Below are 23631 nucleotides of genomic sequence, written 5' to 3'. Positions count from 1 at the left end.
GAAAATTTCTTCTTTTTTTGGCATAGCGTGTGTGGACAACTCCTTCAAAATCAAGTATGCTGTTTACCGCCTGTTTCTTAAGAGCACTGTTTCATAGGAGCGTGAAAACCTTGGCAACTAGAGGCATGCCCAATACTATGAAACGATTTAAAGTCTACCTTTTCTGAGAATTGAATTCCGACCTCTGTCTTATAATCTGGCACTCTAGACTGCTCGGCCACTTTGGCACAGGCGTATTGCCTGATTAGTTTTTAATTATTCAGCATAATTTGTGAAGAAGTCAGTTATCATTCTTTATGTCAAGGACAATATTCGAACTAGATACTTTTTTGAGCTAAACAACTTTTGGGGTTCCTACGACTCTGGCAGTTCAGTGTGCTGATAAAGAACAGAAAATAGGTAAGTGTAAGCGCAATAATGTGAAAGCATGAAAAGTGAATAATCGGTGCAGTAGTCTGCCAAGCAGACCGTTGCGAGTTTGAATTTCGTTTGATGCAATCTTTTTGCTCAACATTTTACCATGGCTTCAGACAGTTGAACAGACGAACAGACAAACAGATGGATATGGCTCCTGTTATAGTAAAGAATAGATGTCTACTTATATATTCAAATTGTATATATAAGAATATAAAAGTATATAAGATTATATTCAAATTGTGGTGGAATACACTTACCTGTAGGTAGTACGTAGATACCTTTGTATTACAACAAGCATCATCTAGGCTAGACACTAGGATTTTGTCCAAAAGCACTCGGAAACTTGTGATATCAATTATAGATATGTAAATACCACGGCATGATAATTTCATGAAAGCATAAGTTAGTATAGGTTGACAGATTATATTTTATAACCAAGTTTATAAACTACAGTAACATTAGTCTAATTAAATATCTTGAACCAGTCATTATTGCTCACACAGACTATGCCGAGGCCATAGACGTCTAACTAGCCTTCAACATAAGCTAAGTATTTCATTATGGCAGTTACTTATTACCACTTGCTCACTAAACCTATGGCTTATTAATTAAACAAGGCAAATAGCAGAATTAAAAACTTATCTATTTGTTCAGTTGTATGGCTAGTGACAGGCTAAATGCAAATCATGAAAAAAATTAAGTGAGTTGATTTTGCTACATCTAGGTGGTATTATAAAGTGTTCGCAGGTTAACATTTGTTTTTAGAAAACCTCTGAAATGTTTAGGTCCTACTACGTATTCAAAAACGGAGTTTGGTGCTGTTCAATATGAGATGGTTTTCATAGGAAGTTTTAAAAATAAGCGAACAACTAGGATACACTGGATTAAACTAGATTACACTGGATTAAACTAGATTACAATGTGCCAACCAGAATATTGTGTATTTGCTTTTTAGTTCGTCATATAGATTGGTAATGAATGTTTTTACAAAAGGAAAGGTAAGCCTTTATAAAACCAACATTTAAAAAATTTACAAATATACAATTTTGAGACTAATGCATAAAGATAATTTAATTCACCCATATTAACAACAGATTCTGTATAGCAATGTTCTTCACCAACTGTTAATATACTTTCACACCATTTCTAAAATAGCTGCCTACTATTTCTGAACCCAACAGGGTGTTTGGGCAGAAAATAGCTTACTCTATACACTAAAAACTTTAGTACAGAATTAATAATTATTGACTTATTTACAAAGTACGCAGGATCATAAATATTATGGATAAAAAGTGGCCAAGATTAGGATAGCTGTTAGGAGAACAGCAACGGAATGACTCACAGGCCACCTGCATGGTGCAAGAACAGACCACCTGCATGGTACAAGAACAGGCCACCTGCATAGTACAAGAACAGGCCACCTGCATAGTACAAGAACAGGCCACCTGCATAGTACAAGAACAGGCCACCTGCATAGTACAAGAACAGGCCACCTGCATGGTACAAGAACAGGCCACCTGCATGGTACAAAGTCAAACTGAGCCTCTCTTCTTGTGAAGCCGTGACTGTGAAGATGACAGAACGGTTTCATACTCTGTCATTGCTGACCCTGACCTATGACTAAGTGGGCTTTGTTGCTGTATATCACCCTCATTGTAGGCTATTTGTCGGTTTGGCTCATTAGCTTCTACAACCATTGTAATCGGTTTCCGATGTATGTTGTTAGGAACGAAACCATTTGAATATCGACTCAAATCCCTTATCCTTCCTCGATTTGGCAAGTACATATCTGAGTGGGCCGTGTCATCTATGGCAACAAATTGCATTCCTTCTACATCTTTGCCCAGAGACAAGTTCGAGGCATTGGCTACATCCTGTGTGATTATGTCTCCATCGACCTTCACAGCTTGTCGCCTCGCTTCCATTGCTTCTAATTCATCTTTCCTTTCATCCTCAGTATTCATAGTCAGCAATTTTAGCACCATTAAATTGAGAGCGGCAGCAAAAACAGTCAAACCGAAAAGAATATAAAATATGCTAAACGCTACATATTCTGGTTGCTGTTCGTAGGCTTTCATAGTATTGTTTTGCAAAGCAACGTAATCTCCAAAACCGATCGTAGACATAGTTATGAAGCAATAATAAAAGGCATCCCATAGGGACCAGCCTTCAAACTGATGGAAGGCAAGAGCACCACCCGCTAATACCGCTGAACAGAGTACTACAGCTACGATTGTCAACTCCGTTTGCGTCACATTCACTCTCTTGCAGTTTGCACATTTTTTAAACTTTTTTAGCACCCAAGTTATACCAATATTGAAGCGTTCACCGATGCTTTGGAACATGACGATGTTCAAAGGTATGCCGATCAGAGCATAGACGATGCAGAACATTTTGCCTGAGAAAGTCCTCGGCGTTGAATGCCCATAACCTACAAAGACGCATTCGTAGACAAAGTCATAGATGCTATTAAATGATGCACTGGTATGCACGGCATACAGAGTAGTCAGAGAGAGGTGATGAATGAAAGACCAAACCTGTCTGTTTTGTGTACATAGATGTCCAATTTGTCTTTATATGTTTATAGAAACTATTCTACCTGCCTTCATATGTATATAAAAATTACTCTACCTGCGCTCGTCATGAATTAAATCTGCAAAGATAGATTATGAGTTCCATTTTACAACCTTTTACTTTCTTGTGCAACAGCTTTAAGGAGATCATAACGAGTAATCACTATATGCATAATTAATTCATGAAGTAACAAGGTGGCCGAGTGATGCAGTAGTTAGAGCGCGGACTGTAAACTGGATGGTATGATTTCAAATCTCATGCGAAAAATTTTTTTTGCTTTCAGCACGGCTTCGGACAGACAGACATTGGTCTTATTATATTAGACTCTATATATCCTTTAGTTGACTCCTTTATATTCTAATAGTTGAATACCCGACATTGCTAGGGTAATTGAAAAGTCTTTGCACAGACAATTCTTTTTTTAACATATAACAACAACTACCATTCTAACTTTTAAACTTCATATCATGAGAAAAGTGTTTGGTGCAGTTCAAATAAATTAAGAAAAAAATAAAACACAGTAACGGCTTTTAAATTTTTTAAACAACTGTAACTTTTAAACTTCAAATTATAAAAAGGTTTTGTGCTGTTGAAATAAATTAAGAGAAAAAATAAAACAATTGTAAAGGTTCTAAAAGGTAACTGTGAAATAATTAGCAAGTAATGGTAGTAAATTCTGTTTTGCTATGGTTAAAAGGAAAAAGGATTTGGTAATGATACAAATATGCAAACTGAGAAAATAGAATAAAAAGCATGAATTTGTTGAATTAATTATAACAACTAGTGCATAGAAGTGTGTGTATAAAAAGTTACTATACTGTAATTTTAGTGTATTTAGCGATTATGATCTGCAATAAAATGTAACATTACGATGTACTATGTGCAGTACAAAACGTAGAGAATTCTTATCTTCGAGACAGATAAATAACATAAATTTTGAACCTAACTTAAATGAATTTAGCTTACTAAACACCTACTTGAAACTAAGTTTTAGTATGTACTTTCTAAACTAACGTTAATTTTGTCATCATCTAAAATTTTTATCACCAATATGATTCTGGTTTCATTTTCACTATAACTTATATGATTCTGGTTTCATTTTCACTATAACTTATAATGAATAACGCTAAACTGAGAAAGACCGAGCATCATATTTCTTTCAGGTATTGTGAGAGAGATTTGAGCGAATAGCATATCAGCATGTAATTAGTACACAGACTGCCAAATTTTAATTTCAAGAGAATCTCCGTCCTCGTATGGCGTGTGGACGGAGACCCACCTTGACATAATCTTCACATCAAACAGTGGGTTTGATGTGAAGGTTATGGGTCACAGGATAAACATATGACCAGTAGATGGTAGCTTAGTAAGGGTGACAACAAAACTGGACAACAAACTGACTAATAACTGTGTATTTACTACACGCATCGCTTGCAGTAAATATACAGTTATGACTAATAACTGTATATTTACTGCACGCATCGCTCGCAGTAAATACTTTAAGTAATCACCACCAGCAGCACGGCAACACGAGTAAAACGCTTTTCAATAAAACAACTAATAAAGCAATAATATTACTAATAAATATTACTAATAAAGCAGTCGTACTATACAACTGCATTTTAATTCAGTCTAATTACTTTATTGATACTTTTACATGAAGTAATTAACAAATTAAACAAACTGTCATTATAGTTTGTGTTAACTCGAGCTAGCATGCAGCTTTGGCTGCTGCAATTTGTCTGTATTTCTTGTATACCGAGTCCAGCAAAGTTCTTGGCTTCTAAGAATATCTATACACGTATAATATACAGTAACATTAGTCTAATTAAATATCTTGAGCCAGTCATTATTGCACACACAGACGATTCCGAGGCCATAGACGTCTAACTAGCCTTTAAGCTAAGTACTTTATTGTGGCAGTTACTTATTACCACTTGTTCACTAAACCCTTGCTTGTTAATCAAACATGGCATACGTATGATTCGAAGAAGTACATAAGTGCGTTACAAACAACTACACGACAATTTTTCTTGAGTAGCTCATTCAAAGTTGGTTTAAGCTGCTAAAAACGTCTATGGCATGTTAGGCAATATATGCTACAATTGTATTAAAAGTGTTTATGGCATGTTAGTCAATACATGTTTTAGTTGAATTATAAGTGTTTATGGCATGCTAGTCGATACATGTTACAGTTGTATTAGAAATGTTTATGGCATGTTAGTCAGTATATGTTGCAATGGTAGTAGAGGAATCTATGGCATGTTAATCAACATATGTTACAGTTGTAGAAGTGTTTATTGCATGTTAGTCACTACATAGTGCAGCTGCATTACAAGTGTCTATGGCATGTTAGTCAATACATGTTACAATTCTAATAGAGGTATCTAAAGCATGTTAGTTAATATATGTTACAATTGTGTAAAGGCTACTATGAAAAAGATGTAGGGCAACTTTTGAAACATGAAGTTGAATCTGTTAAATAACCCTGCCTATTAAGGAGTCGTTATCATGTTCAGTTGATGAGAGCAAGAGCTGGATTCATTGTTTGATGGCACTAGCTACTAAAATGCCAAGTTAATTAGCATCTGATGCAGACAACACGACTTTAGGTTTTGATACATTTATACAAACATGATGCGGCATACCTAGCAGCAATGCTATTATTTCATCATTTAATTTGTCACATAATTAATGGGTAAAAAGCAAATAACTCACATAGTTTTTTATTCTTGAAGAGCTTTTCTGAGTATTCTCGTGGTTTCTGTTTGAGCTGATTTTTGTATCTCAAAAGATGTCTTAGTTCCAGACAGGACAAGTGTGTGCTAGGTATAGTTCCAACTGGAGCTATAATCTTCACTCTTACACTCTACCATATTATTATTGTAGAGATATGCTAGTAATTACACTGCTACCTTATTAAGGGATCTTTAAATTTAATGAACAACACCTTTCTTATGCATAATGTTAACTGAAGTCAGTAAGGCAGCGCACTAGACGTTTCTGGTCAATATTGAGTACTCGAATCCAATCACGCGGGTGATGGATAGCTCCAAGTGCTCCAGTCATTATCAGTATCCTTATCCCTTCCGTTTTTTACACACAGTTCAGTTCTATCACTATGTCTTTCTACTTTGTTATTGTTTTTTTTATTATTATTAAACTATATTATAAATTATTTATTATTATTGTTCAGTTTTATCACTATTATTATTTTCAAATGTATTGTCAGACTTTAGACGCGTTTATTGATGTATCAGTAGAATGATACGAGTCCCTGATATCTTAGCCAAGTCCTATGAAATTCTGACTTAATTTAACTTATAGTAGACAATATAAGTTCCTAAATAAGATTCTATATATTTGTTACTGATCAATCATAAGCAACTGATAAAAAGTGCTAATAATCAAATTATTCTCTTGGATTGAATTGAGTTTTTATGATTGAGTAGCATTAATAATTTTTAAAATAACTTTGGCAGAAGAATTCATGTCTCTATAGAGCTTACAAATTTATTTCGTCCCGTCGTATTATTTAACTATTATTATTTAGTTTTTAGTTTGGATGTTAAATAAAAATCATGGAGATAGTATAACTGTGGTAGGGAAGGCAAAAAATAGTCCCGGTTGGAAAAGTGAGCAGTGAGACAGTATTTATCATTTCCTAGAAATCTGAGTACGAACTGTGAAGCGATGCTCATCCAAAGCTACAAGCAATCCGTAATATGAATGTCACAGTGCAAAATAAAACTGTCATGAACCAGTATCTGTCAATAATTCTGTCATAAACTGCTCCAAGGTGTGTAGCTAGGAGTCGTTTTCTGCCACAAAGAAATTTATTAAATTTGACATTTACTTTACTACAGAAGTGAGTAGAGAAGCATAAGATTGAAGTAAACTCAGAGTTTTAAAGAGCTTTAAAAATAACCCATTTCTACTTTTCGTTTTATCAAAAAGTGTGACTATAGAGTTACATTTGAATGACTGGCACTGACATACACTGACTATCTTTTGGCCTTGACATTGTTATTTTCGTGTAAAGTAGCTCAAATGCCAATATGTGTGATAGAAAACCAGCATCGGCCTACGTAATACCAGCGCTCAAAGTGCAACTGAATTTATAAACTATCAAAGATAGCCATTTTATAAAGCAACGTTGTAAATAAGAATGTGTGTAGTTGTGAACTTATCTTTAAAATAGGAGTAAAAAGTTAAATTGTACAAACTTGTAAGGTGCACATTATTTGCTGCACCTCTGACCACAGCTCGACAGTTGAGTATACTACACACAGAAGTAACCCAGCAGTTACATATACCACACACAGAGGTAACTCAACAGCGCTGTATACCATACACAGAGGTCACCCAACAGTTACGTATACCATACACAGAGGTAATACAACAGATATGTAAACCACACACAGAGGTAACCCAACAGTTACGTATACCACACACAGAGGTAATCCAACAGTTATGCATACCACACACAGAGGTAACCCAACAGTTACATATACCACACACAGAGGTAACCCAACAGTTACGTATACCACACACAGAGGTAACACACATTCACTCCCTTTTGGTTTACACTCTTTTTTCTTTTTCCAATGTTTACATAATATTGTTTAGCTGGTTGAACCAACTAAATATAACGTAAGTTTTACAAAGCATGCGCAGTTGTGTTATTGACCTCCTTCTAATGTCTGCTGAGACTAGTTTCAACTGCTGCAAGCTAATTATATCCAGTATAGATGTCACCTCTTCACAATCACTCTCAATGTGGCAATAAACTCTGCCTTTTGTTTCCTGCAATGCTGACAACAGCAGATAGCCTTTATCAGAGTGCATCTAAGGCTATAATAGATGTACCTGTGTGAGAGTGCATCTAAGGCTATAATGGATATGCCTACATGAGAGTGTATCTTAGGCTATAATAGAGATGCCTACATCAAAGTGAATCTAAGGCTATAATATATATGTCTAAATCGAGGTGCATCTAAAGCTATAATGGATATGCTTACATTAGGGTGCATCTAAGGCTATATTAGAGGTATCAACTGAGAGTGAATGTTGTTGCTTTAGGCTTTCTTATCGCGCACCTTATTAGTTTGGATTATCCCGGTCATTTCTTGTTTCCGCTATACACCAAGTGCAACCTTAAGTTAATCTTAGAAAACTCACTCAGCTAAAGATAACTATATGTATGATAGTTTTCTTTACCTTGCATCTTTGCTATATCAATTCTTCAAGATATCTTTATGAAACTTTGAGAGCCAATAAAAGCAAGTGCTTGTATGGGCTTTTAGACAAGATCGAAGTTCTTCACATTGTGCATCAGGTACAGATATTGGGCACGCTTTACGTAACAAACAATAGATTATTTAAAAGATAAGGTAGGTGTCAAGGACAAAGTGGCAGCAGACTACACCAACTTACCTATAGTTGTGATAACAGACAATGCGAAGTAAAATGCACCAGCAAATTTCCACTGAATGCCAGCGCTATAGGGCTTGTATTTAATTATAGTATGTCTAAGTATATCCATGTCTTCATCTGATATGTTATATTTATTTGTTATATTCCTTTCTGTTTCCTCAAACATTTTTCTTTCTTCAATTTCTTTGTTGGCTTCAAGAGCATCAAATATGGCTGCTCCGACAAGTAAATAGGTGAACGTACAAACTAACAGCGCGAGAGTTCGGACATTTTGTTTCTTCATCATCATCAATATCAATCAGTCCATCAGATCATAGCTTTGCATACACAGAGAAAAACCATAGCATAGAGCAATACTCGCAATTCCATAGATATATCAATAGCTTTTCCTGTCCTTAGTCATTCAGCTAGGAAGGAGTCTACCTGCTTCGAGTCCAAGTCTGAAAGTAAAGTCACTAGCTGACTGCATGCTGCTCAATGCTGCTGAAACTCAACACAATATACCAAATAATGTTGCTATCAAATAGAGTGCCAGTGATTATACAGCTGCTAGTGGACAGCGCAATACACTTCTCCCAGCCTCTATAGAAAAATAATACATTTACAGACTCTGCTATATTAAAACTAATTAGACAGATTATTGATTTATGCGGATTGCGTGGCAGCCCTGGTGACAAGGAGCGGTGATACCATATCTAGCGCTTTCTCTACCGCACCATATCTCTAGAGCAGCTACCCGAGACCCTCGATGAACTCTTCTTTGGCTCTTCAGCCAATTCATAAAACTAACAACTCAGTTACATACTCACACCCTGATTCAAAAGATGACATACATTTCCTTGGAATCTTCTTTAGCTATATCTAACCTGCATCAGCAGCTTGAACTGCCAACTTCTATTTTAAGTTTCTAAAACCGGAACTGGAGCGGAAAAGCTAGTATGTCAAGGCTGGCGCATTATGTACAATTTATGGGACAACTAAAGCTAACGTAGATAATATTGGCGTATTTGAATAATATATATTTTGGCCCGCCTGTGATGTATGAATGAAAGAAAGAAAGTTATGCGCATATGAAAAGGACTGTCGCTAGTATGAACTGTAAGAGAAGGAAGGACTGTCACTAGTATGGACTGTAAGAAAATGAAGGATTGTCACTAGTATGAACTGTAAGAAAGGGAAGGACTGTCACTAGTATGGACTGCAAAAAAGGGAAGGACTGTCACTAGTACGGACTGTAAGAAAGGGAAAGACTGTCACTAGTATGAACTGTAAGAAAAGGAAGGACTGTCACTAGTACGGACTGTAAGAGAAGGAAGGACTGTCATTAGTGTGAACTGTAAAAAAAAGAAGGACTGTCACTAGTATGAACTATAAGAGAAGGAAGGACTGTCACTAGTATGGACTGTAAGAAAGGGAAGGACTGTCACTAGTATGGACTGTAAGAGAAGGAAGGACTGTCACTAATATAGACTGTAAGAGAAGTAAGGACTGTCACTAGTACGGACTGTAAGAAAGGGAAGGACTGTCACTAGTATTAACTGTAAGAAAGGGAAGGACTGTCACTAGTATGGACTGGAAGAGAAGGAAGGACTGTCACTAGTATGGACTGTAAGAAAGGGAAGGACTGTCACTAGTATGAACTGTAAGAGAAGGAAGGACTGTCACTAGTATGGACTGTAAGAGAAGGAAGGACTGTCACTAATATAGACTGTAAGAAAGGGAAGGACTGTCACTAGTATGGACTGTAAGAGAAGGAAGGACTGTCACTAATACGGACTGTAAGAGAAGGAAGGACTGTCACTAGTACGGACTGTAAGAAAGGGAAGGACTGTCACTAGTATGGACTGTAAAAGAAAGAAGGACTGTCACTAGTATGGACTGTAAGAGAAGGAAGGACTGTCACTAATATAGACTGTAAGAAAGGGAAGGACTGTCACTAGTATGGACTGTAAGAGAAGGAAGGACTGTCACCAGTATGAACTGTAAAAGAAAGAAGGACTGTCACTAGTATGGACTGTAAGAGAAGGAAGGACTGTCACTAATATAGACTGTAAGAAAGGGAAGGACTGTCACTAGTATGAACTGTAAGAAAGGGAAGGACTGTCACTAGTATGGACTGTAAGAGAAGGAAGGACTGTCACCAGTATGAACTGTAAAAGAAAGAAGGACTGTCACTAGTATGAACTGTAAAAAAAGGAAGAACTGTCGCTAGTATGGACTGTAAGAAAAGGAAGGACTAGGGAGCCCTTATGAACATCTTATGCAGAAATCTCGCTGCTGAAAATAATCAATAATCTTTATGTTTTGAAATCTTGAGCAGTGTATTTGATATGCACATAATTATATGCTTCTATCAACACTGCGCAAGAACTGAGCTGTCAGCAGGTCACTTAGTACAGTAGTCGTCCAACATATGAAGAATCTCTGTTGAAGGACAAGTAAGATGTATGTCATTCTAATAGCAACGTTTCTCTTCATAGAGTAACAACTGCACATTGATATAACATCTTACAAGCTAAAAAGTTTTGTGTAATATTTTTAAAGAGGCGTGAACAAATTTTTTAAATGAACAGGAAATAAAATAGCATTACTTGAATACTCATTGATGACAGCGATCTTTATTTATTGGCTGACACAAGTTATGCTGGCACGTTCCATAGATCAACTTCGATCGCAATAAAAAAGAAAACAGCTGGTAAAAAAATCGAATAACTTCCTTTTTCTTCTCATCTAGTGTGATGCACTTTTTTGTTTAGGTTTTGACATCGTCCCACGGCTGAAAATAAGCGATGGCTTTTGGTTGTCAAGCGGGTTGGCAAAAGATTTGCAGAAGCGGCTAACAATGATTATCCAAGGTCCCAACAGACATGAAAATCAATGAAAATTGCTGATTGTAGGGTGCGGGGTAGCTTTCCTGTCAGTAGGCCTGACTTTATGATCGGCATACTATACGAATATCATCATTTTTCCTAATGATTATATCTCAAAAGTTTCTTCAACAAATTACATGCATGATTATGAACAATATTTAAAATTAAGCTGATGAGATTTCATATCCCATGTGTCATGCTCGCTGCACAACCCTCACTCTGTATGAAGGCTGTATGAAGGCTGTATGAAGGCTGTATGAAGGCTGTATGAAGGCTGTATGAAGGCTGTATGAAGGCTGTATGAAGGCTGTATGAAGGCTGTATGAAGGCTGTATGAAGGCTGTATGAAGGCTGTATGAAGGCTGTATGAAGGCTGTATGAAGGCTGTATGAAGGCTGTATGAAGGCTGTATGAAGGCTGTATGAAGGCTGTATGAAGGCTGTATGAAGGCTGTATGAAGGCTGTATGAAGGCTGTATGAAGGCTGTATGAAGGCTGTATGAAGGCTGTGTGAAGGTTGTATGAGGGTTGTATGAGGGTTGTATGAGGGTTGTATGAGGGTTGTATGAGGGTTGTATGAGGGTTGTATGAGGGTTGTATGAGGGTTGTATGAGGGTTGTATGAGGGTTGTATGAGGGTTGTATGAGGGTTGTATGAGGGTTGTATGAGGGTTGTATGAGGGTTGTATGAGGGTTGTATGAGGGTTGTATGAGGGTTGTATGAGGGTTGTATGAGGGTTGTATGAGGGTTGTATGAGGGTTGTATGAGGGTTGTATGAGGGCTGTATGAGGGCTGTATGAGGGCTGTATGAGGGCTGTATGAGGGCTGTATGAGGGCTGTATGAGGGCTGTATGAGGGCTGTATGAGGGCTGTATGAGGGCTGTATGAGGGCTGTATGAGGGCTGTATGAGGGCTGTATGAGGGCTGTATGAGGGCTGTATGAGGGCTGTATGAGGGCTGTATGAGGGCTGTATGAGGGCTGTATGAGGGCTGTATGAGGGCTGTATGAGGGCTGTATGAGGGCTGTATGAGGGCTGTATGAGGGCTGTATGAGGGCTGTATGAGGGCTGTATGAGGGCTGTATGAGGGCTGTATGAGGGCTGTATGAGGGCTGTATGAGGGCTGTATGAGGGCTGTATGAGGGCTGTATGAGGGCTGTATGAGGGCTGTATGAGGGCTGTATGAGGGCTGTATGAGGGCTGTATGAGGGCTGTATGAGGGCTGTATGAGGGCTGTATGAGGGCTGTATGAGGGCTGTATGAGGGCTGTATGAGGGCTGTATGAGGGCTGTATGAGGGCTGTATGAGGGCTGTATGAGGGCTGTATGAGGGCTGTATGAGGGCTGTATGAGGGCTGTATGAGGGCTGTATGAGGGCTGTATGAGGGCTGTATGAGGGCTGTATGAGGGCTCACTCGGGGTATAAGCCTGCCCACTCATTTCAGAGCCGGCAGTCGGTAGCTGACCAAGTAATTAGTAGCTTTTGCTTTTCCATCCACTTAATAACAAGACTCAACCATAATCTTCACCATAATCTTTACCTTCAGACGCATTGCTAATTGCGCAAGAATAACAAACAAACAATGTAGTAGAGTCTACATTGATTGGAGGCTGCCTGCCCTGCCGCTCCTCAGGCTAGACAGAGCATAGCTGTGTCTAGCATCTCTCTCTGCTACCTCACACACTGTCTGTGTGCTTTTTATTTTAAAGGCAACTGATCCGCTGGATTTTCCCTGTATGTTGTCAATAAGTTGCGTAATTGTTTAGGGTTATCTGTTCTGGTTTCGTAGAACTATGAAAAGCCTTTGTATAATTTATTTGAGTTTAAATTAATTGCTGCCAGAGAGTCACAAGATACATTTTGGCTGAGAAGTTTAGCAGGAACCAACAAAAATGGCTTGTTTTACAAATCAGTATTACATGTACTTCATTTCCTGTAGCAGGAGTAATACTGACAAGCCTGTTTGTGCAACGTTATTGGGACGCAAATGTTTATTGGTGTGTCAGGAGCCCCGAGGGTCTGCATTAGCCTGAATAATGAATTCTAGTATTGCTAACGAGTATCCTCCCGCTATAAGTTTAATAATTAGTCTACCACATCAGAGTATGCGCTGGGCCCTGTGACCAATATTTCTTTACCTGGCTAGATTTCCAGACCTTTTGTCATTACAGTACCATCAATTCCGCCAACATTATTCAAAGTATTTTCTGTCTAATTGCATGATTTTAGCAGTCAAAATACATACAAGTCTGTGTTAAAATATTTTACAACCCCTTTTACTAGATTTTAGTTTTCTAATTAGCTATATCTAAATTGTTTTACTTTGTTTTATAATCTCACATGTATTTTAAAAAATACATGTTTAACAAACACCGTGGAAAGATATAGCATCCATGTATCAATAAAACTCAATGTAATGCTCCCAGCCTTTATAAATCACAGTTAATATCATTCTGGGTGTTTATAAAACTCGACAATAAACTGCAAATCTATATTTCCATCAGCAGTTATAGCAGACTGAGCTGTAGGCTCGCAAGAACAACAGAGAGTCAAAAATTACTACGGCACTAAGTACAATAGAGATAGAGACTTACCCTCAGAACCTGTGAGCGAATAGACCGAGTAATGCATTTACCCATTGATTGCTCCCAAGCAGCCGTCACCAGCTGTTTGCTGCTGCCTGTCAGCTACTGCAGTTTGACTTAGTAGCAAGCTTCGCTCTCATTGGCCAATTAGTGTTGGAGAGCCAATAATGAAGGTAATTAATTGGAAGCTGCAGCATTATCATCTACGCAGTGGACTGACTGACAGTTTCCTTGGTCAGCTCTATGAGCATTGACGTAGATGGTGCTCATTCACAATAGGCACTTAATACAAACTGATAATAAATACCTCTATTGAATAACATACAGAGTGAAATGCTAGAAGCAGTCTCTGAGGACAGAGCAATCATTCCATATGGACGCGATGACATTTAGCAAATGTAGCCCAGCACGTAGGCGAACACAAGTGTTTTGGCTGCACATTATCTTGTTTGGCTGCTCTATTTTTGACATTTTATTTACTGTAAGTATATGAAGTGTATAATAAAGTGTATACATAATTATAAGTTTTGAAAACATAATGATATTAAAATAATGGTAAATTCATAATAAACTGGTATTTAAATATAGCTGAAGAATCTATGGCGCGAGTATTTCTGAACCTCGGGCACTCGACTGCTCCTCCTCCATTATTCTCGAGCCGAGAGAGAGAGAAACTTTCCTAAGAGCTGGCTGCATTTGGGGAAACTCATCCTGGAGTCGCTCCACGATGTTGTTCAAAGACTGCATTTTGTCAATCTGCAGTAAGAGGTCAAGGATGCAGTTTTTAACGAATAAGCAACGCCAGTACTTTTAGCGCTTATAAGTATTATATAGTTATATTATATGTATTATTTTGATATTCAGGAAATTTTGTCTTCGCAAAATATAAAAGAATGGGCAAACTTGGGTGTCTAGAAGTTAAGACTTTACCGAGTATTCACTTGGTTCAGACTGTAGATTACCTCTACTGCTGCTCTAAGCATTTACTACTACTATAAATACTACTATAAATACTACTATAAATACTACTATAAATACTACTATAAATACTACTATAAATGCTAATATAAATACTAATATAAATACTAATATAAATACTAATATAAATTTGACAGAACCAAGAAATTTTAAGTGTTACAATAAAACTTTTCTATGGTATACGGAGATATATGGTTGTCATGACATCCAATCACAACCATGTGGCATCTAATGACAACCATATGACATCCAATGACAACCATATGACATCCAATGACAACCACATGGCATCCAATGATAATATATGACACCCAATGACAACCATATAACATCCAATGATAAACATATGACATCCAATGACAACCATATGACATCCAATGACAACCACATGGCATCCAATGACAACATATGACACCCAATGACAACATATGACACCCAATGACAACCATATGACATCTAACGATAAACATATGACATCCAATAACAACCATATGACATCCAATGACAACCATATGACAACCATATGACATCCAATGACAACCATATGACACTCAATGACAACCATATGACACCCAATGACGCATCCAATGACAACCATTTGACATCCAATGACAACCATATGACATCCAATGATAAGCATTTGGCTACGTAATAAAAACATTTTCAAGTGACGTTACTATATTCACTTACAATTCAAGTATTTTATCTAATGATGAATGTTTTACATTTTCAATGAAATCTGTTAATAAAAGTTAGTTTCCAATTTATTAATTTAAATCAAAAAATGAATCGTACATTGAAGGACATTTTGTGGGCGAGGTAAGTCCACATAAGATTTTGAACATATAATAAGTGTCAAAAATAACATAAAATACTAATTTTAAAGCCTTGGGATCAAGTAGAGAAGGAATACAAAGAGGAGAAATTGCCAAGGTATCACCAGATACCTTGGCAGATAAAGTCAATTTATGGTACGTACCTGCTTCTCCCTTTCTGTATCGAGTAAAGAATCATCTCTCACCACGCGTTTGTATTTCCTGTCCTTGATCTGCTGGTAATACTTGGTCTTCTGTTGCTTAGCAACCAAGTCTGCCATGTTCTATAACACCGCATATTCATAGCCACTACATAATGCTCTATATAAGACTGTCATCACACCAATAATACACGTGTTTAAAAGCAGATGTCTGAGATTCTTTGAATTTAGAAATATAAGCGATCTACAATGGGGAGCATATGCAAATAATTTCTGTAATTATGTAATATTTATCAAAAATATATATATAGTAGTTCAATAAAGAACATGACATCTCTCATGTGTCACCCGTCATGTGTCATCTGTCATGTGTCACCCGTCATGTGTCATCTGTCATGTGTCACCCGTCATGTGTCACCCGTCATGTGTCATCCGTCATGTGTCACCCGTCATGTGTCATCTGTCATGTAGTAAGAACGAAATGATCTTCTCTGCTGCGCTAAGAGTCAGTAATTTTGTAGACGTAGCGGCACATAATAGTAACATTTTCTGTTTACATATTTCTGTATATCGCGCAATGAAATGGTGCTTACATGTTCATCAAAGGCAGATGAGTTGTGGTGTATAAGCAATTCCTCAAGGAATGACAGAAATAATTTAGCTGATGAGCAAAAGCATTTATACATGTAAATAAAACTAGTCATCAAGCCAATACGGCGACTTGGGATTGGTAGCCACAGAGCGGAGTTGGGATCGGTAGCCACAGAGCGGAGTTGGGATTGGTAGCCACAGAGCGGAGTTGGGATCGGTAGCCACAGAGCGGAGTTGGGAATGGTAGCCACAGAGCGGAGTTGAGAATGGTAGCCACAGAGCGGAGTTGGGATTGGTAGCCACAAAGCGGAGTTGGGGTTTCGTACAAGTACTTTTGTGCAGTGCTTTAGTCGTCAGCTGTGTTATAAGAAATGCTAAAATAAATTTTAACTAAACATAACACGCATATAACTCTACCTGGACGCGTCCAAATAAGCTTTACAGGTTTTCTCAATACTAATGACCAATATTTTACTGTAAACTAAAGCAAATGAAGAAAGAGTAGATGTATTGTACTCGGAGCTTCTTAAGGCAAGACTAACATACTCGGTGCTTTGTCTCAAGCTGCCTTTCTATGTCTCCATCCAGTATGTCAGCGTTGCTCTCAAGTTCACGGCAGCCAAGTTGTTTAGCTTCTAGCAACTGCCCAAGATTTTGCTGGTCGACTCGAAGAGCGTGCAACTCCGCGTCACATCCCTGAGCATCCTATGATCAGATTACATAAGGCAGTGACAGATAGTTCAAGTGTCAATGACTATTGGACAGCCAGTGACAGGTAGTTCAAGTGTCAATGAATATTGGACAGCCAGTGACAGGTAGTTCAATTAGTAAACTTTAATTAGAGATCATGACAAATGAGGCTATCCTATATAGTACGCTGTGAAATACTGTATGTTGAGAAATGTTCGGCCAGCATTTGTCTATGCCACAGTGCTAATCTCTCTGACTAGCTAGGTGGTCTTTGATTGGCAGATACACATGTGATACATACACGTGTGATATGTACATGTGTGATACATACACGTGTGATACATACACGGTATATACACATGTGATACATACACGGTACATCCAAATGTGGTACAGGCACGTGTGTATCACATGTGATACACACATGTGGTACACACATGTGTGTATCACATGTGGTACAAACATATAATACACGCATTGTGTGTATTATATGGAATACACACAATGATATGTATGATAAGTATTACATGTGATACATACACATGTGATTCCTTCAAGTCAGTCTATCACCTAGAACCGCCATCTCTTACCCGAATGCTTGACTTGATCTTTTTTCTAAGTTCAGCCATCTGTCTTTGGAATGTTCCTTTAGTCACTGCCTTGTCCTTTTGTCTGCTGCGAGCTGCGATTTTAGCTTGCGCATCCCCTCTTGTCACTATTGTATCTCGACTACAACCCATAGCGACTTCGAATTACCTAAGACATCTGAGCACGTTATTACCAAGGGCAATATCCTCAACAAATCACCACATGTAAATCCTTACAAACACCTAGAGCGCTGCGTCCACCATGTCAATTCGAATTTGTTTGTTTGTGGCACATTCTGTCCATTCTAATAACTGCGATTTAAGACAGCCCAGTTCATGACATGAAGATTGCAAAAGGTACAGTAAGTATTATTGTTAACTAATGATGAATTAATAAAATGCTTTGGTGTCTCTCTATACGGCTGATCAGCACAATCGTAATAGGTGTAATTGTCTTTATAGCTATACTACGCACATGTGAAACAAACAATGACAAGTAAATTGCTGCCAATACACTGACCTCCACAACCTGAATTAAACAAATCACAATTAAGCAACTCCACTAGGGCAGCTATAACAAAGTCTGAGCAATTACCAGCAGCTACCAACAATGCTGAGGGATGGCTGACAGCAAAGAATTTTTTCTTGCACAGCTGGTAAGACAAATAGAGACAACCTGTGCAGACCTAGTCATAAATCGTCTTAAAAAATTATGTCAAAATATATAGCCTAGACATAGACATATCACAACACAACCATGTTGTTAACATACGCAACCAAACCAAGCTGTTAACATACCCAACACAACCATGTTGCCAACATACACAACACAACCATGTTGCTAACATATCCAACACACCCATGTTGCCAACATACCCAACACAACCATGTTGTTAACATACGCAACCAAACCATGCTGTTAACATACCCAACACAACCATGTTGTTAACATACGCAACCAAACCATGTTGTTAACATACCCAACACAACCATGTTGCCAACATACACAACACAACCATGTTGCCAACATATCCAACACACCCATGTTGTTAACATATCACAACACAACCATGTTGCCAACATACCCAACACAACCATGTTGTTAACATACGCAACCAAACCATGCTGTTAACATACCCAACACAACCATGTTGTTAACATACGCAACCAAACCATGCTGTTAACATACCCAACACAAACATGTTGTTAACATACGCAACCAAACCATGATGTTAACATACCCAACACAACCATGTTGCCAACATACACAACACAACCATGTTGCCAACATATTCAACACACCCATGTTGTTAACATACACAACACAACCATGTTGCCAACATATCCAACACAGCCATGTTGTTAACATACCCAACACAACCATGTTGCCGACATACCCAACACAACCATGTTGTCAACATACCCAACACACCCATGTTGTTTACATACCCAACACAACTATGTTGTCAACATATCCAACACAACCATGTTGTTAACATACCCAACACACCCATGCAATACAGCCATGTTATTGTCAGAGAGTTATTAAACCGTCTATACATTCACTTTGCTAAAACTCAGTTCTATTATTTTTACAAATATTTATGAAATTCGTGCAAAAGGGCCAGACTGTTGTACAATACTACTGTGAAGTAGTACTATAATACAAGTAGTACTACAATATACTGTGAAGTAGTACTATAATACAAGTAGTACTACAATACTGAGCTACATGTGAAGTAGTACTATAATGCAAGTAGTACTACAATACTGAGCTACATGTGAAGTAGTACTATAATACAAGTAGCACTACAATACTGAGCTACATGTGAAGTAGTACTATAATACAAGCAGTACTACAATACTGAGCTACATGTGAAGTAGTACTATAATACAAGTAGTACTACAATACTGAGCTACATGTGAAGTAGTACTATAATACAAGTAGCACTACAATACTGAGCTACATGTGAAGTAGTACTATAATACAAGTAGTACTACAATACTGAGCTACATGTGAAGTTTACTCCATCATTCGACTTCTCCCAAGTTATTACATATTAAAATAATTGAAAACTTTCTCTCGGTTGCTCCATCGTTCGCCTCCAATTGAAGCTCCATCATACCTTATAATCACCAGATAAAACTTTTTCTAAATTTTTTCTTTTCTTACAAACAATTTCGGTATACAAACAGTTACTAGCGAGCAGATGTTTGTTCTGAATGACAACCAGGCTCCAACAGACTGCCGATCTATCTGTGATCGTTCTGAGAGTGCACTGCATGATAGCCAGCATTACTCATTTCTCGATTCTCTAAATTCTTTCATAGCTCAAAGTTCATTTCAAGTTTCATCTCAAAGCCTCATCTTCTTTAGAAAGATTAATAGCAGATCTCATCAATTGAAGAATGTTATATTCATATACATATGTTATATTCATATACATATGTTATATTCATATACATATGTTATATTCATATACATATGTTATATTCATATACATATGTTATATTCATATACATATGTTATATTCATATACATATGTTATATTCATATACACATGTTATATTCAGCTACTTGAGTTATTAGACAGCTTTATTACTTGTCTCTGCCTCTTTTTCTGATTCTTAAATATGTATTTTAGTTTTCTTTTATTAATGGTGTTTATATGCATGTTGTTCATCTGTTGAAGCCTTATAGCCTAGTAAACTAACTAGGTAGACGATCATCATTTTCATTGTTCAAAATTTCACTGAGTCAAATAATGATGCAATTGTTAATCTCAAATCGAATCTTGATGCTGTCGCTAAAAACATGGACAAGGTTAAAAAATAATTTCCAGTTTTGGGTTTTGCCAAATGATGTCAATCCTTCATGCGTAATGAGCGATTTGGCTTAATCCTGTTTCTAAGCGATAAAAGTCTGGCCATATATGTTATCATCTGTATTAAATAGAGCTCATTTCATACCATTTTTTTCAGTCATTTCGAAGCAAGTTTCTCCAAGTTTTTATGTTTTTATAAACACACACTTGAGTAAGTTTTGTCCATTTTATGTGCCCTAAAGTATCCAGAAATGAACATTTTGCAAATCCAATGAGTGCGAAATCCAATGAATGCCAAATCCAGTGAGTGCCAAATCCAGTGAGTGTCAAATCCAATGAGTGCCAAATCCAATGAGTGCCAAATCCAATGAGTGCCAAATCCAGTGAGAGCCAAATCCAGTGAGTGCCAAATCCAATGAGCGCCAAATCCAATGAGTGCCAAATCCAATGAATGCCAAATCCAATGAATGCCAAATCCAATGAGTGCCAAATCAAATTTTCTTATTTCTATTATTGTTTGATTCTCAGTGTACTTTTCCCATCGAACACCAGACGTATCAAATAAGCTATGGTTGCCCAAGTTTCTGTAGAAAGTATTAGCCTGGGTTCTCATCTTAACGAAGCTGGTTGCTGAAAAATGTTTCACTTTTTTGTCGACTACTATCCATTCCCTTCAGTTTTTCATTTTATATTTTGTCCCAAAAAGCTTCAATTACATTTTGCATCATTCTTACTATAAACCATCACATTTTGTGTTAATATTAGACTGAATAAATAGTACATAGACTGAATAGATCAGACATAGTCAGCGTACAGTAATTAGTTTAAGATAACTTTGAGCGACCGACCGAAACTGGTCAATAAAGGTCTGAGCTGTTCCGTTGAATAGGAGAGAAGTCAACTGTCATTATAAACAGTTAAATAGGAGAGATGTCAACTGCCATTATAAACAGTTGAATAGGAGAGATGTCAACTTTCATTAGAAACAGTTGAACAGGAGAGATGTCAACTGTCATTATAAACAGTTGAATAGGAGAGATGCCAACTGTCATTATAAACAGTTGAATAGGAGAGATGTCAACTGTCATTATAAACAGTTGAACAGGATAGATGTCAACTGTCATTATAAACAGTTGAATCAGAGAGAAGTCAACTGTCTTTATAAACAGCTGAATAAGATAGATGTCAACTTTCATTATAAACAGGTGAATAGGATAGATGTCAACTGTCATTATAAACAGTTGAATCGGAAAGAAGTCAACTGTCTTTATAAACAGCTGAATAAGATAGATGTCAACTGTCATTATAAACAGTTGAATATGATAGATGTCAATTGTCATTATAAACAGTTGAAAAGGATAGATGTCAACTGTCATTATAAACAGTTGAATAGAAGAGATGTCAACTGTCATTATAAACAGTTGAATAGGATAGATGTCAACTGTCATTATAAACAGTTGAATAGGATAGATGTCAATTGTCATTATAAACAGATGAATAGGATAGATGTCAACTGTCATTATAAACAGATGAATAGAATAGATGTCAACTGTCATTATAAGCAGATGAATAGGAGAGAAGTAAATTGTCATTATAAACAGTTGAATAGGATAGATGTCAACTGTCATTACAAAATGAATGTAGAGACATGTTTACCGTGAAACTGCTTTCTCCATATCCTGTATCATCTTTTCTTGCTGTCGCATAAGCTGTGAGTAGCGCACCTCCATCCGATGAATCTCTGATTTCATAGCACTAATTTCACCTTGGCCTATTTCGGAGTCAACGGCGGCCCGAGTTTCACGAGCCAGTTGAGTCTTTTTTTCCCAAAGCATTATTTGTCGTCTGGAAAGCACAAATCACAAGGTTGTTGCTCTGTTCATGAAAAAAAGAGCTAATGTTTTGCCTAATTTTTAAAATATAACATTAAAAGAAGACACCGACTGCAAGGACATGGCGGTGTCACAAAGTTGCAGGTTTTTGCAGTGTTTTTTAAACTAATAATTCTGTTAATGAATGATTTAATGTTTGTTCTGCTATAAATTGAATACTCCATCTTTTTTCATTACAATCAAATGGTCCTATATGATAACCACAAATGGTCCTATATGATAACCACAAATGGTGCTATATGATAACCACAAATGGTGCTATATGATAACCACAAATGGTGCTATATGATAACCACAAATGGTGCTATATGATAACCACAAATGGTCCTATATGATAACCACAAATGGTCCTATATGATAACCACAAATGGTCCTATATGATAACCACAAATGGTCCTATATGATAACCACAAATGGTCCTATATGATAACCACAAATGGTCCTATATGATAACCACAAATGGTCCTATATGATAACCACAAAATTATTAATTTACAAATGAGTTAAAGGATTACTGAATCAATGAAATAAATCAAAATCACTGAATAAGCGAAATAGAAAAAAGTGAAAAAAATGGTAGCGCTAAAAAGAAAGTGCTTTGAAGCAAGCTGTAACTAAAATCACAGCCTTTGTAACAATACGCACTCGGACTCGACGAGGCTGTTGAGCAGACGTTCCTTCTCCTCTTTGAGCGAGTCAAGCTTAGCTTGTATTTGAATGCTGTTAAGCTCAGCCTCCTTCAGCTTGCCGATGAAGTCGTTCTCTGTGAGAATGTTGTCTTTCTCAAGGCTCTCGTAGGCACCGGTCTCGTGGTGCAGCATCTGGTTCAATCTGATCATATCATTTCTTAAGTCGCGAATGTTTTTCTGAATGTCTTGCGTCTCCGCGTTCTCCTTGTCGATGGCATCTACAGCATGTTAGTCATACAATGATTAAAACTTCTAAAATTCCATTGTCATGGTTCAATTTCATCAAAGTCACCTGATTTGATAGATTAGCGCCTCACATTAGCACTCAGTTTCTCTTGCTTGTCTATTAAATTGTAGAGCTTAGAATCTAGACAAGATAAACTTAAACTCTAGACAAGATAAACTTAGACTTTAGACCAGACAAACTTAGACTCTAGACAAGATAAACTTACACTCTAGACAAGATAAACTTAGACTTTAAACAAGATAAACTTAAACTCTAGACAAGATGAACTTAGACCAA

General features: G+C 37.1%; 2 protein-coding genes across 2 annotated transcripts in view; both read right to left on the bottom strand.

The window, feature by feature from the left end:
• Positions 1–1935: 1935 nt before the first annotated feature.
• On the bottom strand, positions 1936–13952 carry LOC137398425 (two pore potassium channel protein sup-9-like). Its single transcript, XM_068084535.1, has 3 exons — positions 13890–13952; positions 8428–8867; positions 1936–2848 (listed from the first exon to the last, which is right to left on the bottom strand). The coding sequence occupies exons 2-3, from the start codon at positions 8714–8716 to the stop codon at positions 1950–1952; spliced, it is 1188 nt and encodes a 395-aa protein (XP_067940636.1). The 5' UTR covers positions 8717–8867; positions 13890–13952; the 3' UTR covers positions 1936–1949.
• A 447-nt stretch (positions 13953–14399) lies between these two features.
• LOC137387407 (low-density lipoprotein receptor-related protein 1B-like) overlaps positions 14400–23631 on the bottom strand; it is a 114825-nt gene continuing 105593 nt past the window's right edge. The window contains 6 exon segments of the mRNA XM_068073825.1: positions 14400–14636; positions 15838–15957; positions 16972–17130; positions 17706–17844; positions 22184–22372; positions 23065–23326. Of these exon segments, the coding sequence (XP_067929926.1) occupies positions 14478–14636; positions 15838–15957; positions 16972–17130; positions 17706–17844; positions 22184–22372; positions 23065–23326 (1028 nt within the window). The 3' untranslated portion in view covers positions 14400–14477.

Source organism: Watersipora subatra, chromosome 1, assembly GCF_963576615.1.
Source record: "Watersipora subatra chromosome 1, tzWatSuba1.1, whole genome shotgun sequence".
In the NCBI taxonomy this organism is placed as follows: Eukaryota; Metazoa; Bryozoa; class Gymnolaemata; order Cheilostomatida; family Watersiporidae; genus Watersipora; species Watersipora subatra.
The sequence above is the reverse complement of the archived record's forward strand: the minus strand, read 5'-3'. Positions and strand labels throughout refer to the sequence as shown.

Excerpts from the sequence above, each read along its gene's own strand:
- LOC137398425 (XM_068084535.1), bottom strand. The coding sequence starts at position 8,716 with ATGATGATGAAGAAACAAAATGTCCGAACTCTCGCGCTGTTAGTTTGT. Across the intron at positions 2,849-8,427 it reads GTCTGTTATCACAACTATAG|GTTATGGGCATTCAACGCCG; the intron begins GTAAGTTGGTGT and ends GCGTCTTTGTAG.